The sequence below is a fragment of the Lithobates pipiens genome, unplaced genomic scaffold, assembly GCF_037356315.1.
Source record: "Lithobates pipiens isolate NorthernLeopardFrog02 unplaced genomic scaffold, aLitPip1_a1.2 Scaffold_8, whole genome shotgun sequence".
Lineage (NCBI taxonomy): Eukaryota > Metazoa > Chordata > Amphibia > Anura > Ranidae > Lithobates > Lithobates pipiens.
In genome coordinates, this window is record NW_027507903.1 from 553,028,878 (window position 1) to 553,050,340 (window position 21,463).

At 41.4% G+C, this 21,463-nt stretch overlaps 1 protein-coding gene across 1 annotated transcript in view; it reads right to left on the reverse strand.

Annotated features, from left to right (window-relative positions):
- POLB (DNA polymerase beta) overlaps window positions 1–20,874 on the reverse strand; it is a 46,231-nt gene extending 25,357 nt beyond the window's left edge. The window contains exons 1-10 of the mRNA XM_077469927.1: window positions 20,671–20,874; window positions 18,465–18,522; window positions 16,998–17,064; window positions 15,885–15,959; window positions 15,005–15,063; window positions 14,648–14,697; window positions 13,909–13,960; window positions 10,579–10,633; window positions 8,912–8,984; window positions 6,129–6,199 (exon numbers count right to left, since the gene is read on the reverse strand). Of these exons, the coding sequence (XP_077326053.1) occupies window positions 6,129–6,199; window positions 8,912–8,984; window positions 10,579–10,633; window positions 13,909–13,960; window positions 14,648–14,697; window positions 15,005–15,063; window positions 15,885–15,959; window positions 16,998–17,064; window positions 18,465–18,522; window positions 20,671–20,731 (621 nt within the window). The 5' untranslated portion in view covers window positions 20,732–20,874. The remainder of the gene's footprint in view (window positions 1–6,128; window positions 6,200–8,911; window positions 8,985–10,578; window positions 10,634–13,908; window positions 13,961–14,647; window positions 14,698–15,004; window positions 15,064–15,884; window positions 15,960–16,997; window positions 17,065–18,464; window positions 18,523–20,670) is intronic.
- Window positions 20,875–21,463: the final 589 nt, after the last annotated feature.

Consider the following 21,463-nt stretch of genomic DNA (forward strand, 5'->3'; position numbering starts at 1 on the left):
GCGTGCTCTACAACTGAGGTGTGACGTGCTCTACTATGTAATGAAGGCCTGCCAGAGACCAGTATAATACTCATTTCACTCAGCAGAGCTGCCTGAAGAACGGTTCATACTTTTGGAAACTGAACTCCTCATTGTTGAGCCATAATACTACTGCACTGCTCCGTCAGGATGCGACTTGTCATGCATAATGTAAACAGCCCATATAGGAGAGTCCATCATGTCTAATTTTGTAGCAGAGGGGCAGACAATTGTCTGAAGTTCCACTGCACAGGAGTAGTGTTGGAGGGCACAATTTACAAAAACAGGTAAACGTGGAGGAAAATATGGCAATTTCCATAACAACCAATCATATTAGCTTTCTTCCTGGTAAGCATTATTCTCCATGTAATTATTTTAATATGGATGATTTTAATATGCCCCCAGATTTGCATTAGCCCATTCTAGCACAAGCATGATGACTTTGCAAGATGGATTCATCACATATTTTAATATGAATCAATCCTCTCCTTCTCTTAAGAATCACTTGTTTGGCCTTTCTCCATACAGTAGAATATAATGTCGATTGTGGACGTGCTCTAATTATTTTCATAGATCTCAATGGCAGGCTCATGTCATCTTGTCATCTGACCCTAGAGCAGCTCACTACTGCCCTCTATGTGACACTTTTTTCTATAGACTGCAATGCTTTTTCAGAGCTCAGCAACTGTTATACCGTATTTTTTCGTGTATAAGACGCTACTTTATCCTTAAATTGTTAGCCTGAAATTCGAGCAGCGTCTTATACACGGTCAGTCAGCCTGGGAGAGAGCCGTGCGGGTGCCTAGATGGTCATAGCTTGTGAACGGCTTCCTCCAATCACGAGCCATATGTTAGTGACGTCAGCTGGAGGTAGAGGAGGAGGTGGAGAGTGCGCAGATACGATCCCGTTCGACGTGGAGACTGCGCAGATGCAGAGAGCAGAGCGTTTTGAGCCCAAGATGTCACAGAATAATAAAAGTAAGAGACTGTCTTATTCTGCAAAATTTAAACTCAGTGTAGTTAGCTATGCAAAAGAGCATGGGAATAGAGCTGCAGAGAGACAGTTGACTGTGACTCAGAAGACAGCAATGATGCAAAAGAAGAATTCTGTCTGGAACTAGTGATGAAGAAGAGAACATTGATGCAACAGAGGTTGAATAAAGTGATATGATGCATAATATACTGGTATGTAAAAGTTAATTACTAAATAAAACTGTGTTCTGTTTTACCTGTTTAAAATATGGATTTCTTAATTCTGGGTTGCAAAAGTGGGGGGCGTCATACATGGGGGCGTCTTATAGACGGAAAAATATGGTAAGTACAGTATTAATACCCCTTGAAATTTTCCACATTTTGACTTATTACAACTAAAAACGTAAGTGTATTTTATTGGGATTTTATGTGATTGAGCAACAGAAAGTGGCACATAATTGTGAAGTGGAAGAAAAAAAAAAAATAATTAAAACCATTTATCAACAAATGTGTGAAAAGTGTGGCGTGCATTTGTATTCAGCCCTCTTTACTCTGATAACCCTAACTAAAATCTAGCAGGAATAATTGCCTTTAGAAGTCACCTAATTAGTAAATAGAGTCCACCTGTGTGTATTTAATCTCAGTATAAATATAGCTGTTCTCTGAACCACTCAGAGGTTTATTAGAAAACCTGTGTGTGCAAACAGCATCATGAAGGCCATGGAATGCACCAGACAGGTCAGGGAAGTCGTGGAGAAGTTTAAAGCAGTTTTAGGTTATAAAAAGAAAAAAAAAAAATATTCCAATCTTTGAACATCTCACAGAGTACTGTTAAATCCTTCATCCAAAAATAGAAAGAGTATGGCACAACTGCAAACCTACCAAGATATGGCTGTCCACCTAAACTGACAGGCTGGGCAAGGGGAGCATTAAATACACAAGCAGCCAAGAGGCCCATGGTAACTCTTACACTCTTTCACTACACACGTGGTTTTGATTTATAAGAGACTTTGTATCTCTTTTGGTTTTTTTCTTATTCCACATTATTAGTGTTTAATACACATATGCATATGTTTTATATATGAGTGTATATTATTCTTCATAAGAATGTTATAATATGCCTGGTTTTAGCGCTACACTTTTGTATAGAACTCTGGAGGAGCTGCAGAGATCACAGCCCAGGTGGGAGAATCTGTCCACAGGACAACTATTAGTCTTGAATTCCACAAATTTGACCTTTATGGAAGGCAAAAACAAAGCCATTGTTGAAAAAAAGCCATAAGAAATCCCGTTTGCTGTTTGCGAGAAGCCATGTGGGGGGCACAGCAAACATGTGAAAGAATTTGCTCTGGTCAGATGAGACCAAAATGTAACTTTTTGGCCTAAAAGAAAAATGCTATTTGTGGCAGAAAACTAAAACTGCACATCACCCTGAACACACCATCCGCACCGTGAAACATGTTGGTGGCAGCATCAGCTTTTCTTCAGCCAAGACAGGGAAGCTGGTCTGTGTAGATGGGAAGATGGATGCCAAATACAGGGCAATCTTGGAAGAAAACCTGTTAAGAGTCTGCAAAAGACTTGAGACTGGGGGCGGAGGGTCAACTTCCAGCAGGACAACAACCCTAAACATACAGCCAGAGCTACAATGGAATGGTTTGGAACAAAGCATATTCATGTGTTAGAATGGCCCAGACCTAAATCCAATTGAGAATCTGTGACAAAACTTAAAAATTGCTGTTCACAGGCGCTCTCCAACCAATCTGACAGAGCTTGAGCTCTTTTGCAAAGAAGAATGGGCAAAAATGTCCCTCTTTAGATGTGCAAAGCTGGTAAAGACATCCCCAAAAAAGACTTGTAGCTGTAATTTCAGTGAAAGGTGGTTCTACAAAGTATTGACTCAGGGGGTCTGAATACAAATGCACGTGACACTTTTCACATATTTGTAAAAAATGTTTGAAAACCATTTATCATTTTTCTTCCACTTTACAATTTTGTGGCACTTTGTGTGTTGGTCTATCACAGGGGTCTCCAAAATTTATAGACAAAACTGCCATTCAGACTTTACAGGGGCCGGACTGTGGCCAGTGGGAGTAGAAAAGGTCCCGATGTCAGTGGGAAAAATAATGCCCCATCACTTGTTTCACTGAGAGTAGTTGCGCCTCATTATTATCATTATTGGTGTGAGTGGGAGGTATTGTGCCCCATCTTGGTGTCATTGGGAGGAATTGTGCCTCCTTTCATTGGTGACGGGGGGGGGGGGGTGGATTTTGCCCCATTGCTGGCATCAGTGGATAAAATAATGCCCCAAGGGCCAGATAAAAGCAAAGAAAGGGCCACATCTGCCCCCCCAGGCAGAAGTTTGGAGACCACTGGTCTATCACATAAAATACATTACGTTTTTGGTTGTAAAATGACAAAATGTGGAAAATTTCAAGAGGTATTAATACTTTTTCAAAGCCGTTGGAAAGGGTACCGCTTTCTTGGCTGCCTGACACCACAGCTAGAAAGGAGACACATTTGCTTTGTTTTGTAATGCAATGCCTGTCTCTGGCTCCAGGGACTTGCCCAAGACAGGAAGCTGATAATAATGGTTAAGAAAAATCCTATAATCATTGGGGGCCAGTGGCACTTTTAACCCCTTCCTGACTAGAGGTCGACCGATATATCGGCCGGCCGATATTTGCCGTTTTTTAAATAATCGGCATCGGCCGATTTGTGCTGATAAAAAGCCGATTTAGAACTACAGCGGGACTTTGAAATGACTTCTGTAAGAAGTCAGTCTAAGTTGACTGAGTCGTCATAGAAACACTTTCCTCCACTCTGGGCAGGCTGCCAAGAAAAGAACTAAATGATACAATGTTTACACTTGAATGAATTAAGTCATCTCTGTGTGTAGAAGTTCTCAGTTTAACCATTTAAAGACTACCGTATATATATATATAATTTTTTTTTTTTTATCTAAATCATACATACAAGTAAACTGATTGGAGGTTTGTTTTGTTTAATAAATGTTTAAGTGTAAGAAATTTTCTGTATCACGTATGAAGGCCGCTTTCACACTGGAGCGCAAGTTTTAGCGGCTCTTTACCATCATTTTAGCGGTGCTATTTGGCTGCTAGTGGGGCACATATAACCCAGCTAGCGGCCAAGGAAGAGGTTAAATGCGCCCATGAAGCACCGCTGCCAAATCGCATTGCATGCGCTTCGGCAGTGGTGCCCTTCATATAAATGGGCAGGAGTGGTGGAGGAGCGGTATACACCACTCCAAACGTGCTGCTTGCAGGACTTTTTTTTAAGATCCTGCCAGCGCATCGCCTCAGTGTGAAAGCACTCTGTCTTTCACACAGACTGCAGGGGAGCCATTTTACAGGCACTTTACAGGCGCTATTTTTAGCCCAAAAGCGCCTTAAAACGCCCCAGTGGGAAAGGTGTGTTAGATCAAGGGGGATTAAAAATAAATAAATAAATAAAATAAAATCGGCCTAACATATCGGCCCAAAAAAATCGGCATCATATATCGGCTATCGGCCGCCATGATTTCTAAATATCGGCATCAGCCAGAGAAAAACCCATATCGGTCGACCTCTATTCCTGACCAGGCCACTTTTTAGCTTTCAGCACTGACGTACTTGGACTGACAATTGTGCAGTCATGCAGCACTGTACTCAATCAACATTTTTGCCATTTTTTTGACACAACTAGAACTTTCTTTTGGTGATATTTAACCATTTTTTTTTGCTAAACAAACTAAAAAAGATCGAAAACGATGATAAACTTTTTCATAGTTTGATATAACATTTTGCAAACAGGCAATTTTTCTCCTTCACTGATGTGCGCTGATGAACGGCACTGGTGGGCGATGCTGATGAGGAGGCACCGCACTGATAATAAGGACACCGATAATCAGTGCCCTGATTATCAGTGTACATGTCCCTTTTAAAGAAAGCCTGGTATGGGCTCTCTTCTCTGCTCCTCATGTTGTCATGTACCCTGGACTAGGGATGAGCTCAGGCGTGTTCGCATGGAACACATGCAGAGCCCGCCAGGAAGTCGGCGCAGCACTAATCATAGGCAGTGAGACATTGTCCGATCTCTGCAGCCGCACATCGGTGCAATGTCTCACTGCCTGTGATTAGCGCTGCGCCAACTTCCTGGCGGGCTCTGCACGTGTTCCATGTGAACACACCTGAGCTCATCCCTACTCTGTATATTGATAACAAAGCGCGCCATATGATGGCCTCCCAGAACCAGCCATCATTTGGCTATAGCACGGTCGGCAAGTGGATAAAAGCCCCCTCCCCACCTTTGAAACATGGTCCCAAATTCATTGGTGGTGAATCCCAAGCCTTCTGCTGCTGCCAACTTTCTTCTCCTCTCCATCCCTTTCCTCTGTTGTCAAAGGAAGTGGAGGGATGTCAAATGTAAACACAGGCAGTGTTTCCATTTGTAATCACTGTGATTGGCCATCACAGGGATCATAGAGCCACTCCAATTGGCTGTGTGGGTTTTGCCTGTAATATCCAATGACAGCTCAGTCACAGAGCCCTACCATGTCCATTAAAATGAAAGAATCTGTTCACCCCACGCACTGCCACTTTTTGAAAAGAACACGGCTGTATGAGTCTCCGTCCACATGGCCACGTCATTCTGGACTATAACTACCATCAGCCATTGTGACTGATGGCTTGTAGTTCTAAATGAACTGTGAAGGAAGGCACTGGTGAGCTCCTGAGTAGGTCATGGACTTTTCCTGCTCTCAAGCAACTGCCTGCCTGTATGATGAGCAGAAAGTTATCTGTCTATCTGAGAGTCTGCAGGAGCCAATGCACCTATGATCTGCTGATTGCAGGTGCAATGCTCTGCAGGCTCCCGAGGAAAAAAACAAAAATGCACTTTTTTTTATCTGCAAAAAAAAAAAAAAAAATGATATTTTATGAAAAGGTGAACTTATCCTTTAACAATCTGAACAGCAAAATGCAAGAAATTAGTCAGCAGTGTATGTGCAATCAGGATACCAATTAGATTTGAGTGTCAGAGTGATATATTAATTGAATGTATTTGCAGTAGAATTGATCACCTGTAGATTATTTTGTGCTTCACTACTAAAAAAAAATAAAACATGGTAAATTACTGACCTGTTTTGTAGAGTCTGAGGTGAAGTCAGGATGAGTGAGGAGAATATCCATATCCCCACTAGATTCTGCACCTAAAGGAAACAAAATAATAAAAGATTTCAGGATATGTAAATTGAGATGTATTACAAATAGGTACCAGAAAGCTTCCTGTGCAAAAATAAAAATAAAAAGAGCGGGGAGAGAAATGCTTACATTGCCTACCCACTTGCTTTAAAACATTTTCTTCCCCGTATGGTCACCAGTCAGTGTCCCTGATCAACACCACACCAGTTATATGATGATGCTGTACTACACTACTACAAATGATCATGTACATATGTGAGCAGGTGATCACAGACATATGTGTACAGATAATCATTGGGACATGTGATTTTTAGTAGGACATATGTGGGGGTCATGTTTTTATTATTTGGGGACATGTGTGTTTTGGGGACATTGGTGTTTATACTGTGTGGTGATGTGTGCTTTCACTAGACTGCTGATCAGTGAGTAAAAAGCTGTAAAAAAACAGCTCATACTCACTGATCACCAGCCGGCTGCAGCAATCTGCTCTCCTCAGCGACGACTTCCGTGTGAGAGGAGGAGCCGATTGCCTAGCAACCGGCTGTTTACATCACATGACGGCCGTGATTGGACACGGCCGTCATGTGATCAGGAGGGCCAATCACAGAGCCCTCCTACCGATCCGAGATGCTCCATGTTTGGGTGACACGGGCGCATCGGGATCGCACCGCTGCGCGGGCACGCGCCCGATCCCCCTACTTCTGATGGGCGTTCAGGAACGTCCACTCAGTAGTAGAGAGCTCCCACCCGGCCGTATATGTACATTGGCCAGGTGGGAAGTAGTTAATTTCTTAATTTTCCAAAAAATTGAGACAAAAATTACAAACCCAAAAAATATCCGCCATGCCTCTTACTAAATATCTTGGATTCTATTTTCTAAAAAGGGGTCATTTGGGGGGTATTTGCACTGTCCTAGCATTTTAGGGCCTCAAGAAATTAGATCTGTCAGTACATCAGGATTGATCAATGTTCAGATACATGCCATAGTTTGTGGACTCTTGCTACAGACTAATATACACTGAAAGCTGTATAACAGAAACAAATGAAAAACATGATTTCCCCCCCCCCCCCCAAATTTTCAGTATTTTTTCATTTATTTAGCAAAAAATAAAAAACGTAGTGGCAATTAAATACCACCAAAAGAAAGCTCCATTTGTGTGGCAGAGCTTTATTTTGTTGGTATTTAACCCCTTAATGCTGACCGTACGCAAATATGCATTCTCGGCTTGCAGGGGTTATACTGGGGTCGGTACGTTTTTTTTTAAAGCAAGCGGTTGGCTTTTTAGTGATAACAACTGATGATAAAAATACAAAAATCCAGTGGTGATTAACCCTTTCACGCCTAAGCCCATTTCTGACATTTGCTGCTTACAAGTTAAAATCAGTATTTTTTGCTAGAGAATTACTTAGAACCCCCAAACTATATATATATAGCAGAGACCCTAGAGAATAAAATGGCGTTCGTTTCAATCTTTTGTGTCACACGGTATTTGCGCAGCAGTCTTTTAAACACAATTTTTTGGGAAGAAAATACACTTTCATGAATTCAAAAAATAAGACAACTGTTAAGTTATCCAAATTTTTTTTATACAGTGAAAGATCTTGTTATGTTGAGTAAATCGATACCCAACATTTAATGCTTTAAAATTGCGCCCGCTCGTGGAATGGCAACAAAATCTCCATAGGCGCCAAATTTCTACAGGTTACCAGTTTTGAGTTACAGAGGAGCTATTTAACTAGAATTATTGCTCTCGCTCTAACAATCGCAGCGATACCTCACGTGTGGTTTGATCACCGTTTACATATGTGGGCGTGACTTACATATGCGCTCACTTCTGCGCGTGAGCACTGGGGACGGGATGCTTTACATTTTGTTTTTTGTTTCATTTTTTATTTTTACACTGTCCCTTAAAAAAAATAAAATAATTTGGATCCCTTTTATTCCTATTACAAGGAATGTAAACATCCCTTGTAATAGACAAAAGGCATGACAGGATCACCTTAATGTGAGATCTGGGGTCAAAAAGAACTCAGATCACACATTTACACTTAAATGCAATAAAAAAATGTTTTAAAAAAAGTATTTTTTCAATAAAAAACAAAACAAAAAACTCCCTTTAAGGCCATTAGGTGGAAATTACGTTTGACATCGCTTCCGTCATCTAACACTCCCTCATTCGACTGCTTGCCAAGCAAGGGAAAAGATTGGATCACCTCCGCCACTACCGACGACTCCGGTAAGCGAAGGGAGGAGGGTGGGGGGTAGCTCTCCTGCCACCGATAAAAGTCATTTCACGGAGACCACTTTTATCATAAAGCGAACCGCCCACCGTTTAGAGAATACCGGGGTTATGGCAGCTATCTCTCTGTATTTAACGTCAAAGTACCGACTTATAATGACAGCGGGTGGTCCAGATATGGTTAAACTGAATGGATTGTTTTACAAGGTAAAAGGTTCACATATACTTTATTCATTGATGAAAACTGAAGAATTAAGCTGACATGTTACCTGCACATATTTTTTCATTCTGTCTGGATTGTGTCCTTAAAGCCATGAACTGCATTCCATTTTTTTTATTGCCTCAATGGTGAATTGACTTCCACCAAAATTTTGCCCTGCTGTGTGTATATCTGTTGTAAGGATATTAGACTGTATGCTCCACCAGGGTCAAGGACTGGTGTATATGTCCAATAAAAAAACAAATAAAATGGATGAATACCTCTTCTGAAGCTACCACATACTGTGCCGATGTACTCTGAATCCAGAGTATTTAGTTTTTCAAGAACAATTTCCTAAAAAGAAAAAATATATAAACACATTTTAGTGACCATAAAGAGGACAGAGAATGGCACTTTATTAAACCATTTATTAAACCATGTGATGAACATTAACCTCTGTAGTAAACAACTACGCCCAGATATCTGATGGCGACTCTGGTAAGAGTTTATGCTATTCTTCTCTAAAATTCACCACATTACAATTGTTTTAGATTGACTATGTAGTACAGGGGCTTTCTTGTTTGTATACAATTTGACTGCATAGTTTAGGCTCTGTTCACATCTAGGTGTTTTTGGGCATTTTTCTGCTGTATGCCTCAGCTATAAAAAACACCCAACAAGACAAATCCCATTCATTTCAACGGCCCCTTCTCACATCTGAGCATTTTTGTCACCTGAAGCTCAAAAAAAGTACAGGAGCTTCCTTTTTGGCAGATTACTGGTGTTTTCTGCTTTTTACATTAGTGACCTTTTGACCTGTACAAAATTGCAGGAAAAATTGCACGACTTTCTGCCTGAAAACAAAACGCCTAGGTGTGAACAGAGCCTGAAGTATGTCCTCAAATTACATAGTTGCAATAAATCTTAACACAAAGATTGTATTGGGGTCAGAATGTAATGTGCAGGAATCAATCCCACTCCAAGCAATTACCAGGAAAATCCTACTGTTACCCTAAAGAACTACTAAACCCACCAATTTAACCATTTCTCAAAAGAAAGCTTGAGCTAGAAATGTTCAACAAAAGTTATTATATCTGTAATCAAACATACCGCTGTTATTTTCTGCATTTATATTCAGACGACTAACACATCCACAGTGTATGTAATATACAAAGCATGCCTCTCATAATAATGGTCACAGTTGCCAGGGTGGTCATGTTGGCTCTCAAGCTCCGAAATAGCTGGTGGCATAGCTAGTCATCTGTGCAGCATCATGGCAACCGCAGATCTAAACAGAGACCAAGATCCTTGGTGGATTAGAGTGTTTAGTTCGACTTTAAGCCCCCTTTCACACGATCGGCCCATCTGTCCGTTTTTCGGCCAGATCCGAGTGGGCCACCCATTGATTTCTATGGGAAGACGAATGTCAGCAGAGATGTGTCCGCTGACACCCGCCTGCCAGACAAGATCCGCTCAAAACAGACCGATGGTTATACGCTCGCCATCTGTCCAGTGGATCGGATGTAAAACTGACACGGTCCGTTTTCATCTGATCTCCCCATAGAGAACAGCGGAGCTTTGACAGATCTGTCCTTGCACAGTGAGTGGAGACAGACCTGTCATCCGCCTGCTCAGCAGGGATCAACAGAGCAATCCCTCGTTGAGCTAGCGGAGTACATCCAGCGGATTCGCCCCATGTAAAAGGGGCCTAACTGATGGGTTACTTTCCTAACCGGGATCCCTTGTGTATAGGTGTACCACAAAAAATCTCTTATCCATTTGCTGGTGTGTTTTGTGCGTGTAGAAAGAACTTGTCAGAACTTCAAATGTAGATGGTAAGGTTTCATTACACACATATTGAAAAATATATATTTAAAAGGTATTTATGGTGATGTGGTCATAAACAATGCTTGCCCACATGCACTGTATTCACTGAACAAAGTGTTACCTGCATCTTTAACATTTCATCTCTGGGAATCCGCATCTCAAAATCCTCAAAGTATCTGAATAAAAAGAAGAGGGAGGCCTGAATTTTTCATCTATTCATTGCTGACCACAATTACTTTAACTTCTGTTAATGTGGAACTTCACTCTCTCAAGCAACATTGATTATTTTTTTTAACCTTATGGTGCTATTATTATTAAATAAAAAGGAAAGTATATTATATTTTACAGTCAACAAAGAGGACAAGGGGGCACTCTTTACGTCTAGAGGAAGAGAGATTTCATCTCCAAATACAGAAAGGTGTCTTCACAGTAAGGCTGCGTACACACGGGCGGATTGTCTGCCCAACTAAGTTCGTCAGACAATCCGACAGACAGTCCGTTCAACTTTTGAATGAACGGACTTGACCACACATGATGAACAGACAGTCCGCTGAAAACTTGCGCGATGACGTGTACAGCACGTACGACGGGACTAGAAAAACTACGTCCAATACACTGCAATGCAACCTTCGGCCGTGTAAATCCTTTCTGAGCATGCGCCATACTTAGTCCGTCCAACTTGCCTACACACGAGCGGACTGTCCGCTGAAACCAAGTTTGGACGGACAAAACCAAGTTTGGACGGACAAAATTACGGAAATTACGAAAGACTAAGTCCGTCAGACTGTCCGCTGAAAAAGTCCGCTGAAGCCCACACACGAGCGGATTGTCCGCTGAAACACGGTTCAGCGGACTAAGTTGGGCAGACAATCCGCCCGTGTGTACGCGGCCTAAGAGCTGTGAAAATGTGGAATAGACTCCCTGCAGAGGTGGTTCTAGCCAGCTCAGTATATTGCTTTAAGATAGGCCTGGGTTATTTCCGAAATGTACATAATATAACTGGGTATTAACATTTAAAGGTAAAGTTGGAAGGAATTTTTTAACCTGCTTTAGCAAATTGGAGCATGCTCTGCTGGGGTTTTTCACCTTCCTCTGGATCAACTGTGGGTATAGAATTGGGTATATGGGATTGTATGATATTTTTTTATTTTTTTTGTGGTTGAACTGGATGGACTTGTGTCTTTTTTCAACCTAACTATTTAACTATAATTATCTTGTTTTTATATTTATTTTTTTACATTTCTTCAGTTACTTCATGGAATCCAAGCGTAAGAAAATTATGTCATACATCCCGGGGTCTTCAGGAGAAGCTGAGCACACCCTCCTGCAAGCAGGCCTCAGCTAAGGAATAATGGATTCCAAGAAGTAAATGCTACATGAATCATCTGCCCTTACTCAAAATGGCCACGGCCAGAAATGCTAAAGGTTGTTTTGCAAAGTGATTTCTCAGCAAATCAAAGGATAGAGACATGGATGGATGGGGGAGTTTGCTTTGAATGTTAAAAATAAATAGTGTTTGTGGTACTGCAGTTCCTGCAGTAAGGTAAAAAATTTCCCTGTACGTGCATCACCCTCTTACCCACCTTATACTTACCCCTTTCTTGATTCAATGCTGTGCCCGTCTGCAGCAGCTCTCTCCCCTCTCTCTTTGTGAGCAGAAAGCAGGGAGTGATTGGCCACAGCTATCACATAGTACATGACCACTGTGACCAATCACAGAGATCTAAAACAGTAAACAATGTTATCATGAATGGACACAGCGATCACGTGGTACCTGGGCCAATTACAGTGGCCCACCATGGACAACTGTAATCTGCTGTGTCTGGTGGTCCATGTTTGACGGTGGGGATGGTGTTCTATGGTCATGGGCAGCATTCCCCCCTCCTCCAAACACAACGAGTTGAGTTTATGCCAAAGAGCTTGATTTTGATCTCATCTGACCACAACACTTTCACCCAGTTCTCCTCTGAATCATTCAGATGTTCATTAGCAAACTTCAGACGGGCCTGTACATGTGCTTTCTTGAACAGGGGGACCTTGTGGGTTCTGCAGGATTTCAGTCCTTCGTGGCGTAGTGTGTTACCAATTGTTTTTTTGGTGACTATGGTTCCAGCTGCCTTGAGATCATTCCTCCTCATTCTCATGATCATTGAAACTCCAAGAGATGAGATCTTGCATGGAGCCCCAGACCGAAGGAGATTGAGTATTATTTTGTGTTTCTTCAATTTGTGAATAAATTGCTCCAACTGTTGTCACCCTCTCGCCAAGCTGCTTTGCGATGGTCTTGTAGCCCATTCCAGCCACGTGTAGGTCTACAATCTTAACCCCGACATCCTCACACAGCTCTTTGCTCTTGGCCATGGTGGAGAGATTGGAATCTAATTTGATTGATTGCTTCTGTGGACAGGCGTCTTTTATACAGGTAACAAGCCGAGATTAGAAGCACTCTCTTTAAGAGTGCTCCTGATCTCAGCTCGTTAACTGTATAGAAGACACCTGGGAGGCAGAAAACTTTCCAACTGATAGGGGATTATTTATTTCACTCATTAAAATGCAAATCAATTTATAAACTTTTTGAAATGCGTTTTTCTGCATTTTTTTGTTGTTATTCTGTCTCTCTCAAAATCAGCAGGGGATCAAATACTTTTTTCCCCTCACTGTAGTCTCCAACCTCCATACTATACACCGAGCCTGGTTTACCATTTCAATTATATACAGCTGCCTTTCACCTGCATACTATTATTATTATTCAGGTTTTAAATAGCGCCAACAGTTTGCGCAGCGCTTAACAAAATAAAGGCAGACATTACAGTTACATTACAATTTGGTACAAGAGAAATCAGAGGGCCCTGCTTGTTAGAGCTTACAATCTTAAAAATACTATACATTGAATCTTGTCTTTTACCTGAATACTATACGTTGAGCCTCATCTCTGACCTTAATATCCATTGAGCTTGTCTTCCGACCTCTTTAATGCACATTAAGCATGTCATCCTGCCTTCATACTGTACATTGAGTGTGTCCTCCCAACCCTATACTGTACACTGAGCCTGGTCTCCATATTCCACACACAATATGGAGGGGAGAGCCCAAGCTTACTATGCAAGAAGCCTAGCCTCTCACTTCCATAATATAAGCAGCAGCCTGTCCCATCTCTATTCTGTACATTGAGCCTCACCTTCTACTTCCATAGCATATACAATGGTGTGGCCTCCCATCTCCTTACTATAGGTGTTGTCTGGTCTCCAACCTTTATACTTTATATTGAATTTGTCCTCCCGCTTTCATAGTGTAAAAAGCAACAGGTTCTCCTATCTCCATACTATTGTAAAATAGATCTACAACTGTCATAGTTTACACATGATATACAGTCTGTACAACCATTATGTAGAGTCCAGAGCATCATACCCAACTTTAGAGACCCACAACAATATTATTCAAGGGTACTCACTTTAAACCAATCCGTTGATGATGATTTAATTTATGTTCATTGTTTCTTAGATCTGCAGAGAGAAAAAAGTGATGTATTACCTTGAAAACCAGAACTCAAATGCTATACATGGACTCCTATGTCTGACTGCTAGTCAAACATGCGTCTCACCCAGAACAGTGTCTAAAATGCATAAGTCCTGATAAATTAGTCATTTTTTCAATTTATGACAGATCCATTGTTTTAAAAATGATTATGTATCAGATCAACACTACTACTATCTACTACTTATTATTGTTAGAATGAATGCAAGGTTAAGAGATGCTTTTGAGATCATTCCAAAATTCATACAAAAAGGGTCATTTGACCTGCAGGTGACCCCTTCTGATCTCCTTCAAACTAATTTTGCATTCCCATACACTTGTAAAGGAATAGAAGCAGTTCTTACATGAACAAAAGCCCATTGGCACAGGCCTTTACACTGTCAAAGGCATCAGAAATTGCACAAAGCACTAAGCCAGGGGTGTCCGAACTTTTTTCAAAGAGGGCCAGATTTGATGAAGTGAACATGCGTGTGAGGTACTGGTTATCACTGCTGGCTGAGGCAGCAGAAAGAGCAGATGAGCACTGCCAAAGTTTCAATGGTTTGGTAGGCCCATTAAACAGATGCTGCTCTGAATGGGCAAGGTGACAGTGTCTCTTTAAGCTGATGGTCGTTTACTTGTGTTAGGATTTAAAACAAATATGCAATGAGACTCACCATCTAAAGTCTTTATTCCTTCTTCTACTAATTTGCGAGCAGCTGCCGGCCTGTAACAGAAGTCATGATAGGTCAAAGAAACACATCTGTGACTAAATTACATACTATTTATTTGTGCACAATGCTATGGAGACTGCTTACAGCAAAGGTGACATCAGCTTCTACACAATTAGAGGTATTGTGTGCCTCGGACGAAAATAATTCCATTGTGAAGGTCCTCTCTCAATGAAGAGGAATAGTTTTTACATGTCAATACATTTTTTTTTATGAAAGCATACTGTACTTCTATTCCTTTGGCCCACTACACCATTAGCTGAATAAAAGTAAAAATTTAATATGTTAAAAAAATGAACTCACCCGATTCCAGTAACCCTTGTGAGGAAATTGATAGAAGAGCTTGTGTCATCTTGTCGAATCTATGAACCATGCAGAGAACAATTTTAGTCCTGTGCTTTGACATGGATGGGTCTTTCAGCATGACAATGACCCAAACCATACAAAGACAAAAAAGGAGTGCCTCAAGAAGAAGCCCATCTAAAGGATTAAGCTCCAGACCTTAATCCTACAGAAAATTTTTTGGAGGGAGCTGAAACTTTGAGTTGCCAAGCGACAGCCAAGAAACCTTAAGGGGTTAGAGAAGATCTGTATCTGTAAGAGTGGACCAAAATTGGTCACCAACTACAAGAAACGTCTTACCTCTGTGCTTGCCAACAAGGGTTTCTCCAAGTACTAAGTCATGTTATGCTTGGGGATTAAATACTGATTTACTCACTGAACTGCAAGTTAAAGAAGTTGTAAACCTCCCTTTGTAACTTTTACCTATAGTTAAGGCTAGAATAAGGCTTACTTATAAGTACTGTAAATATCTCCCAAGCATGTGTCGTTTAAGAGATATTTACTGCTCCAATTATGTCATTGGTGCATGAGCTCTGAAGGAACGGCCACCTGTGCAGTGACCGGCGCCTCCCGCGCACATGCGCATGATTGACTACACGCGGCTCCGGCCAGTCACAGAGCTGGAGTCCGCAGAACCGGAAGGAAGATGGCCAAAGACGGATGCGGCCTGTAGCGGGGACGACGCAGGCTTCATTTGAAGGCAAGCGTCAAATAATGTGCTAGTATTGATCGCTGTAGTAGTGTTTCTACAGCGGCCCAATAGGTATGGAATATGTACACTTACACTGGTCCAAGCTGGATCAATGTGATTATGAGTCGAGGTTTAATAACACCTTATTACCTTTTCAAGTTTGCGCAATTTTCCTGTAGCCAAAAACTCATCTATCTTCTCTGCTATTTTGGCTCCAACACCATCCTGAAAAAAATAAAAAGTAATAATGATTGCATAAACAAATCAATAAAAGTGCAGACTGTCATGTCTACCGATATAAAAACAGACTGGGAAAACATTTTAAATACGAGCAAAGCTTTGCAAGGCCTGAGACATAAATCATTGAGTAAATACGACCTTTTTTTTTTTTGCTATTGCTGGAAGCTCAATAACAACTGTCTGTAGTCAACACATTCTTATTCAAGCTCTCGGTTTCCAATTGATAGTAATAAAGTGTGTGTAAACCTTTAAAAATGAACTTTTCTTATTTGCTCACCTTTGGTTTGTTAAATATAAAATTTAAGCACTTCCAGCCAAGCCAATTCTGGCATTTCTCTCCTACATGTAAAAATCATATTTTTTTGCTACAAAATTACTCAAAACCCCCAAACATTATATATGTGTTTTTTAAATGGGCAATAAAATGGCGTTCATTGCAATTTTTTGTCCATTGGTATTTGCACAAAAATATTTCAAACATGATTGTTTGGGAAAAAAATATTTTATGAATAAAAAAAAATAAAGAAATCAATATTTAGCCTTTTTCTATAATGTGAAAGATGATGTTATGCCGAGTAAATAGATACCCAACATGTCACGCTTTAAAATTGCGCACACTCGTGGAATGGCACCAAAATTCGGTACTTAAAAATCTCCATAGGTGACGGTTTACATTTTTTTTACAGGTTACCAGTTTAGAGTTACAGAGGTGGTCTTGTGCTAGCATTATTGCTCTTGCTCTAAAGTTTGCAGTGATACCCCACATGTATGTTTTGGACGACGTTTACATCTGCGGGCGCGACCTACATATGCATTTGCTTCTCCGTGCGAGTGTGAGGGGATGGGGGCAATTTAAGTAAAAAAAAATTACACACCGTTTGGCTACTTCGCCCTAGGTGCTAGATGACCTTGTCCTGGCACTGGTTACAACCCTATGGGGAGCTTGGGCTTAGGATCCAAGGATCAAATTAATGACTAAACACAGACCTGCATTTGTATACACACACATGCATTAGTACGCACCAATTTTTTTGCCTCTGTTCCACTCTTGATTTTTGTGGGGTACTTTGCAATCACAGAGGCAGCTTTCCTGCAAAGGCAAGGATGAGGTTACAAAGTAGTTATTAAACAATACACAGCTCAATTCATTCTTGTAAGAATCTAGCAGAATACAATAAATGAATATGCTTAGCATATTACTAGCATTTTTTTCGTATCAGACCTTTTAATAATAGCCCCCATGTGGTATTGTCTGTGTTTTTTCCTAGGAGCTAAATTATGGAAATTGAAACACATGCCAAACAACTGCCCAGTACAACCATTCTTTCAATGGCTAAACAAGTCATTCAATCGCTTAACTAGTTGAGGACACTGGATGTGCTACACATGCCCAAAAAACATAATTGAAGTACAAAGGATGTGTGTAGTACTTCCAGTCCTTCTGTCCCTCTACCATGCCCCCCCCCTCCTCCATCCCCCATTTTCAATTGCCATTAGGTCTTGTTCACATGGCTGATTACTTGCGTGCCCCATGCAGGCCTGCGTTTTGCAGACACAAGGATGCACAGGTGTTGCATACAACCCCATGATGCCGGCAGTCCCACAGATGTCTATTGGGAAGTGCAGCTGCACGGACACAGCTGCTGCATCACAATATGACATCCGTGTGGGAGCGGGTGCGTTTGAGGCATTAAATTGATACTATAGGCAAGAGGGTAGGGAGGGTGATTACTTTTCTGGGGACAACTCAAAATGTATGATTTCTTTTACTTTCACCAATAATGGTAAATGGGACAAATAGAGAGTGTGAAACTCGCTAATGAGGGCACAGCTATAAAAACTGACAAGCATTCTAATCCCTCTGCACGCCAAAATAAAAATAAACTTTGCCTTTAGGTATACCTTAATTTTCAGCTCTGAAAATGAAGTCAGGAGTTGCTGTGTAAATAAAACAGCATTAACAGCTGCAGCTGTCAAAAATAAAGAACCATCTGACTTGGTGTTTATCAACACAGTTGAAGATACAACGTAAGATTGTTCATTGTTGCTTTTGTCTCATTCATCTGCAGATCAAAAGGGCAGAACTTGATCTTCATGCGGTCAGTTAAAGTAAGTAAAAATGGACACACACACACAGCCCGGCTAGGGATCGACTCCACCTGAATTCCCCCATAGACAGCGGCTCACTCTGGGGGCACTCAGAGAAGAGAAGGAGCCAATATTTCTGGCAGGGGACCCCAGGGGAGAAGGTTCAGGCCGCTCTGTGCGCAGGACAAGTCACACAAGTGTGAAAGGGGCCTCAAGCACCAGCTCTGCCTCTGCTCAGGTTTTCATTAAACAGGCCTTAAAATATCTGATTATGTGCCATTTAGATTTGGAAAAGCTTACGGATACCAGTATATCTGATCAGAAATCACAGCTATGCTGTAACCACTTGAAAGACAACTACCCAAAAAGATGTAGTTCAGTGAATAACACAAATGTTCTCACCTGTAGGCATTGTACTTATGGATGGCTCTATTGACATTCCGTTCATAATTAGCCAGTTCTAAAAATACAAACAAAGGATATAATAATAAATTGCATGTCATTGCTATAAAGTTTGTAATAATTACACCATACCCTGCTATTACCAGATGTATCAATTTAGACAAAATATGTCTAAAGGAGTGACTGAAAGGTGCTTCTAACGGAAATCGGGTAATGTAATTGTTTGGATCAATGTGCAAGTTCGATATATTAATTGTTATTATCATTTTTTGCTGTGTCCTATTGGGGACACTTGCTTGCCTTTAGTTCCGGTCTCAAAGACAAAAAGAAGTGCAAGAAAATCTCTCCACACTGAAGATCCCTATATTAACTGTTACCAGAACAGGTGGTCCCATTGAAAGATTTTCCCTCTGTACCTGTTCTAAGTGACAACTGTAAAAATGTTGTGTGTGTTGCGTTGATAAATTAAAAAAAAAAACACATAGGTCTTTTAACACCTGCATTGTGGAGCAATAAAATCAATGGGCTCCTCCAAGAAAGATGTAGTCGGCAACTCCAGAATCCCATTGAAAAGCTTTATTTGCTACACGAAGATTAAAAACAGCTGAAGTGTTTTGACATACAGCCTTGTTCACAGCATATTCACAAAATGAATGACAGAACATACAGAGCCTTGAAACAGTATCCCCACCACTTGAAACTTTCCATATTTTGTTATGTTACAACTAAAAAAGTAAATGTATTTTATTGGGATTTTATGTGATAGATCAACACAAAGTGGCACATAATTGGGAAGTGGAAGGAAAATGATAAATGGTTTTCAAATTCTTTTATAAATAAATATGTGAAAAGTGTGGAGTACATTTGTATTCAGCCCCCAATACTTTGTAGAACCATCTTTCACTGCAATTACAGCTGCAAGTCTTTTTGGGGATGTCTCTACCAGCTTTGCACATCTAGTGATATTTGAGTGAAATTTTTGCCCATTTGTCTTTGAAAAATAGCTCAAGTCTGTGAGATTGGATGGAGAGAGAGTCTGTGAACAGCAATTTTCAAGTCTTGCCACAGACTCAATTTAATTTAGGTTCTGGACTTTGACTGGGCCATTCTAACACATGAATATGCTTTGATCTAAACCAGGGATATGCAATTAGCGGACCTCCAGCTGTTGCAGAACTACAAGTCCCATGAGGCATAGCAAGACTGACAGCCACAAGCATGACACCCAGAGGCAGAGGCATGATGGGACTTGTAGTTTTGCAACAGCTGGAGGTCCACTAATTGCATATCCCTGATCTAAACTCTTTTCTTCTATAAAACATATCCAATAAAAAAAATCGAATTTCTTCATCAATTTAGGCCAATGTGTATTCTTCTACATATTTTTGGTAAAAAAAATCCCAATTAGCCTATATTGATTGGTTATTGCGCAAACCAATCAATACAGGCTAATTGGGATTTTTTTTTACCAAAAATATGTAGAAGAATACACATTTGCCTAAATTGATGAAGAAATTCAATTTTTTTATTGGATATGTTTTATAGCAGAAAGTAAAAATTACAACACATGTGCACCACGGGAACTCCAGGCACGCTGTGTGGCTTTGGGACATGGCAAAGACCTGCGCACAAAAAAAAAGCTGCTTATGTCTGTGCATGCGCAGGAAGCCCCCCCAAACGTGCGGAGGATGACCCCCACACAGGAAGGGACCCCCCACATGTACGTAAAAAGCTTGCCCCCCCGCACGAAGCTCCTCCTCTCGCGTACGCAGGAAGGGCCCCCCCTCCCCGCGCGTGCTCAGGAAGCACGCCCCCATCCCCGCGTACGCAGGAAGCGCGCCCCCATCCCCGCGTACGCAGGAAGCGCGCCCCCATCCCCGCGCGTACGCAGGAAGCGCGCCCTCCCCCGCACACACGGACCACCCCCTCTACTGTGAGTCTCTGCTGGGCCCTAAAGCGGAGACAACCAATCAGAAGCCTGGCTTCCTTCCTCTCACACATATCATCCCCTATATGTCCATGCACAGGGAGTGCAGCCATGGTCTGTATTCTTCCATCTCCCTGCCAGGCTCAGACTTGTCCTGGAGTCTGTCAGCAGCCCAGTGAAAAGGGCGAGCTGCTCACCCCAAGTGTTCCCACACACAGCATGCCCACCCGGCTTTGTTATCTCCATACAGATATATAAACGGTCATTTCGTCCTCTCACCTACGAGGAAGTCGGTTATTCCCTCATTCGGGCTCTCCTGGGGTGCCTTCCTCTTACTCATTTTTTTAGCCCGGTTTGAGAGGCTCTGATATCGGTACCAGCAATCACTATAGGCCGCGGATCCTACTCTCCATTCAGGCCGGAGAACGTGGCGTACGACGTAATTCCGCTGTGATAGTGATGACGTAAGGGCGGCTGGTTAGGAGGATGCGTTGGACTTGTGTGACCTGAGCAACGACGCAGTGGGGGCATCGCTGGTTCCTGGATGCCTACTGCCATCTGGTGGCGGTAGCGAGTAGAGCCATCGATATAACGCTAAGCAGCTGTGAACCTACAAGTATATGAGTGGGATCTATGTGATGCTATGGAGGTGTTTGAGAGGTGATATGTTGCCGCCTCACTTCTTGTTTTAAACCGTTTAACCGATTGCTGCCCAGCCTATGGGATCATAGATAGAACTTCTATATGTAAAACCAAATAATATTCAAGACTCAATAACCTGTGGGTGAATATACCCTTTATTATAGGTATAATAATAATAATAATAAAAAATAATCATTACAATTATTAAATTTGATAACTCAGTACTTATATCATATAGTAAATTATTAACCTCTTCCGGACCTCTGCGCGCCGATGTACGTCCCTACTTTGAGGACGGATATCGTTATGGCAGCAGCTATCCCCGTGTTCAGCCAGCGGTCCACTACAAGATAAAAGCTTGTGCCTGAGGACCATTTATTGGTTAACTGTCAACATTTCTCACCAATCTCAGGTATTATTATTATTATTT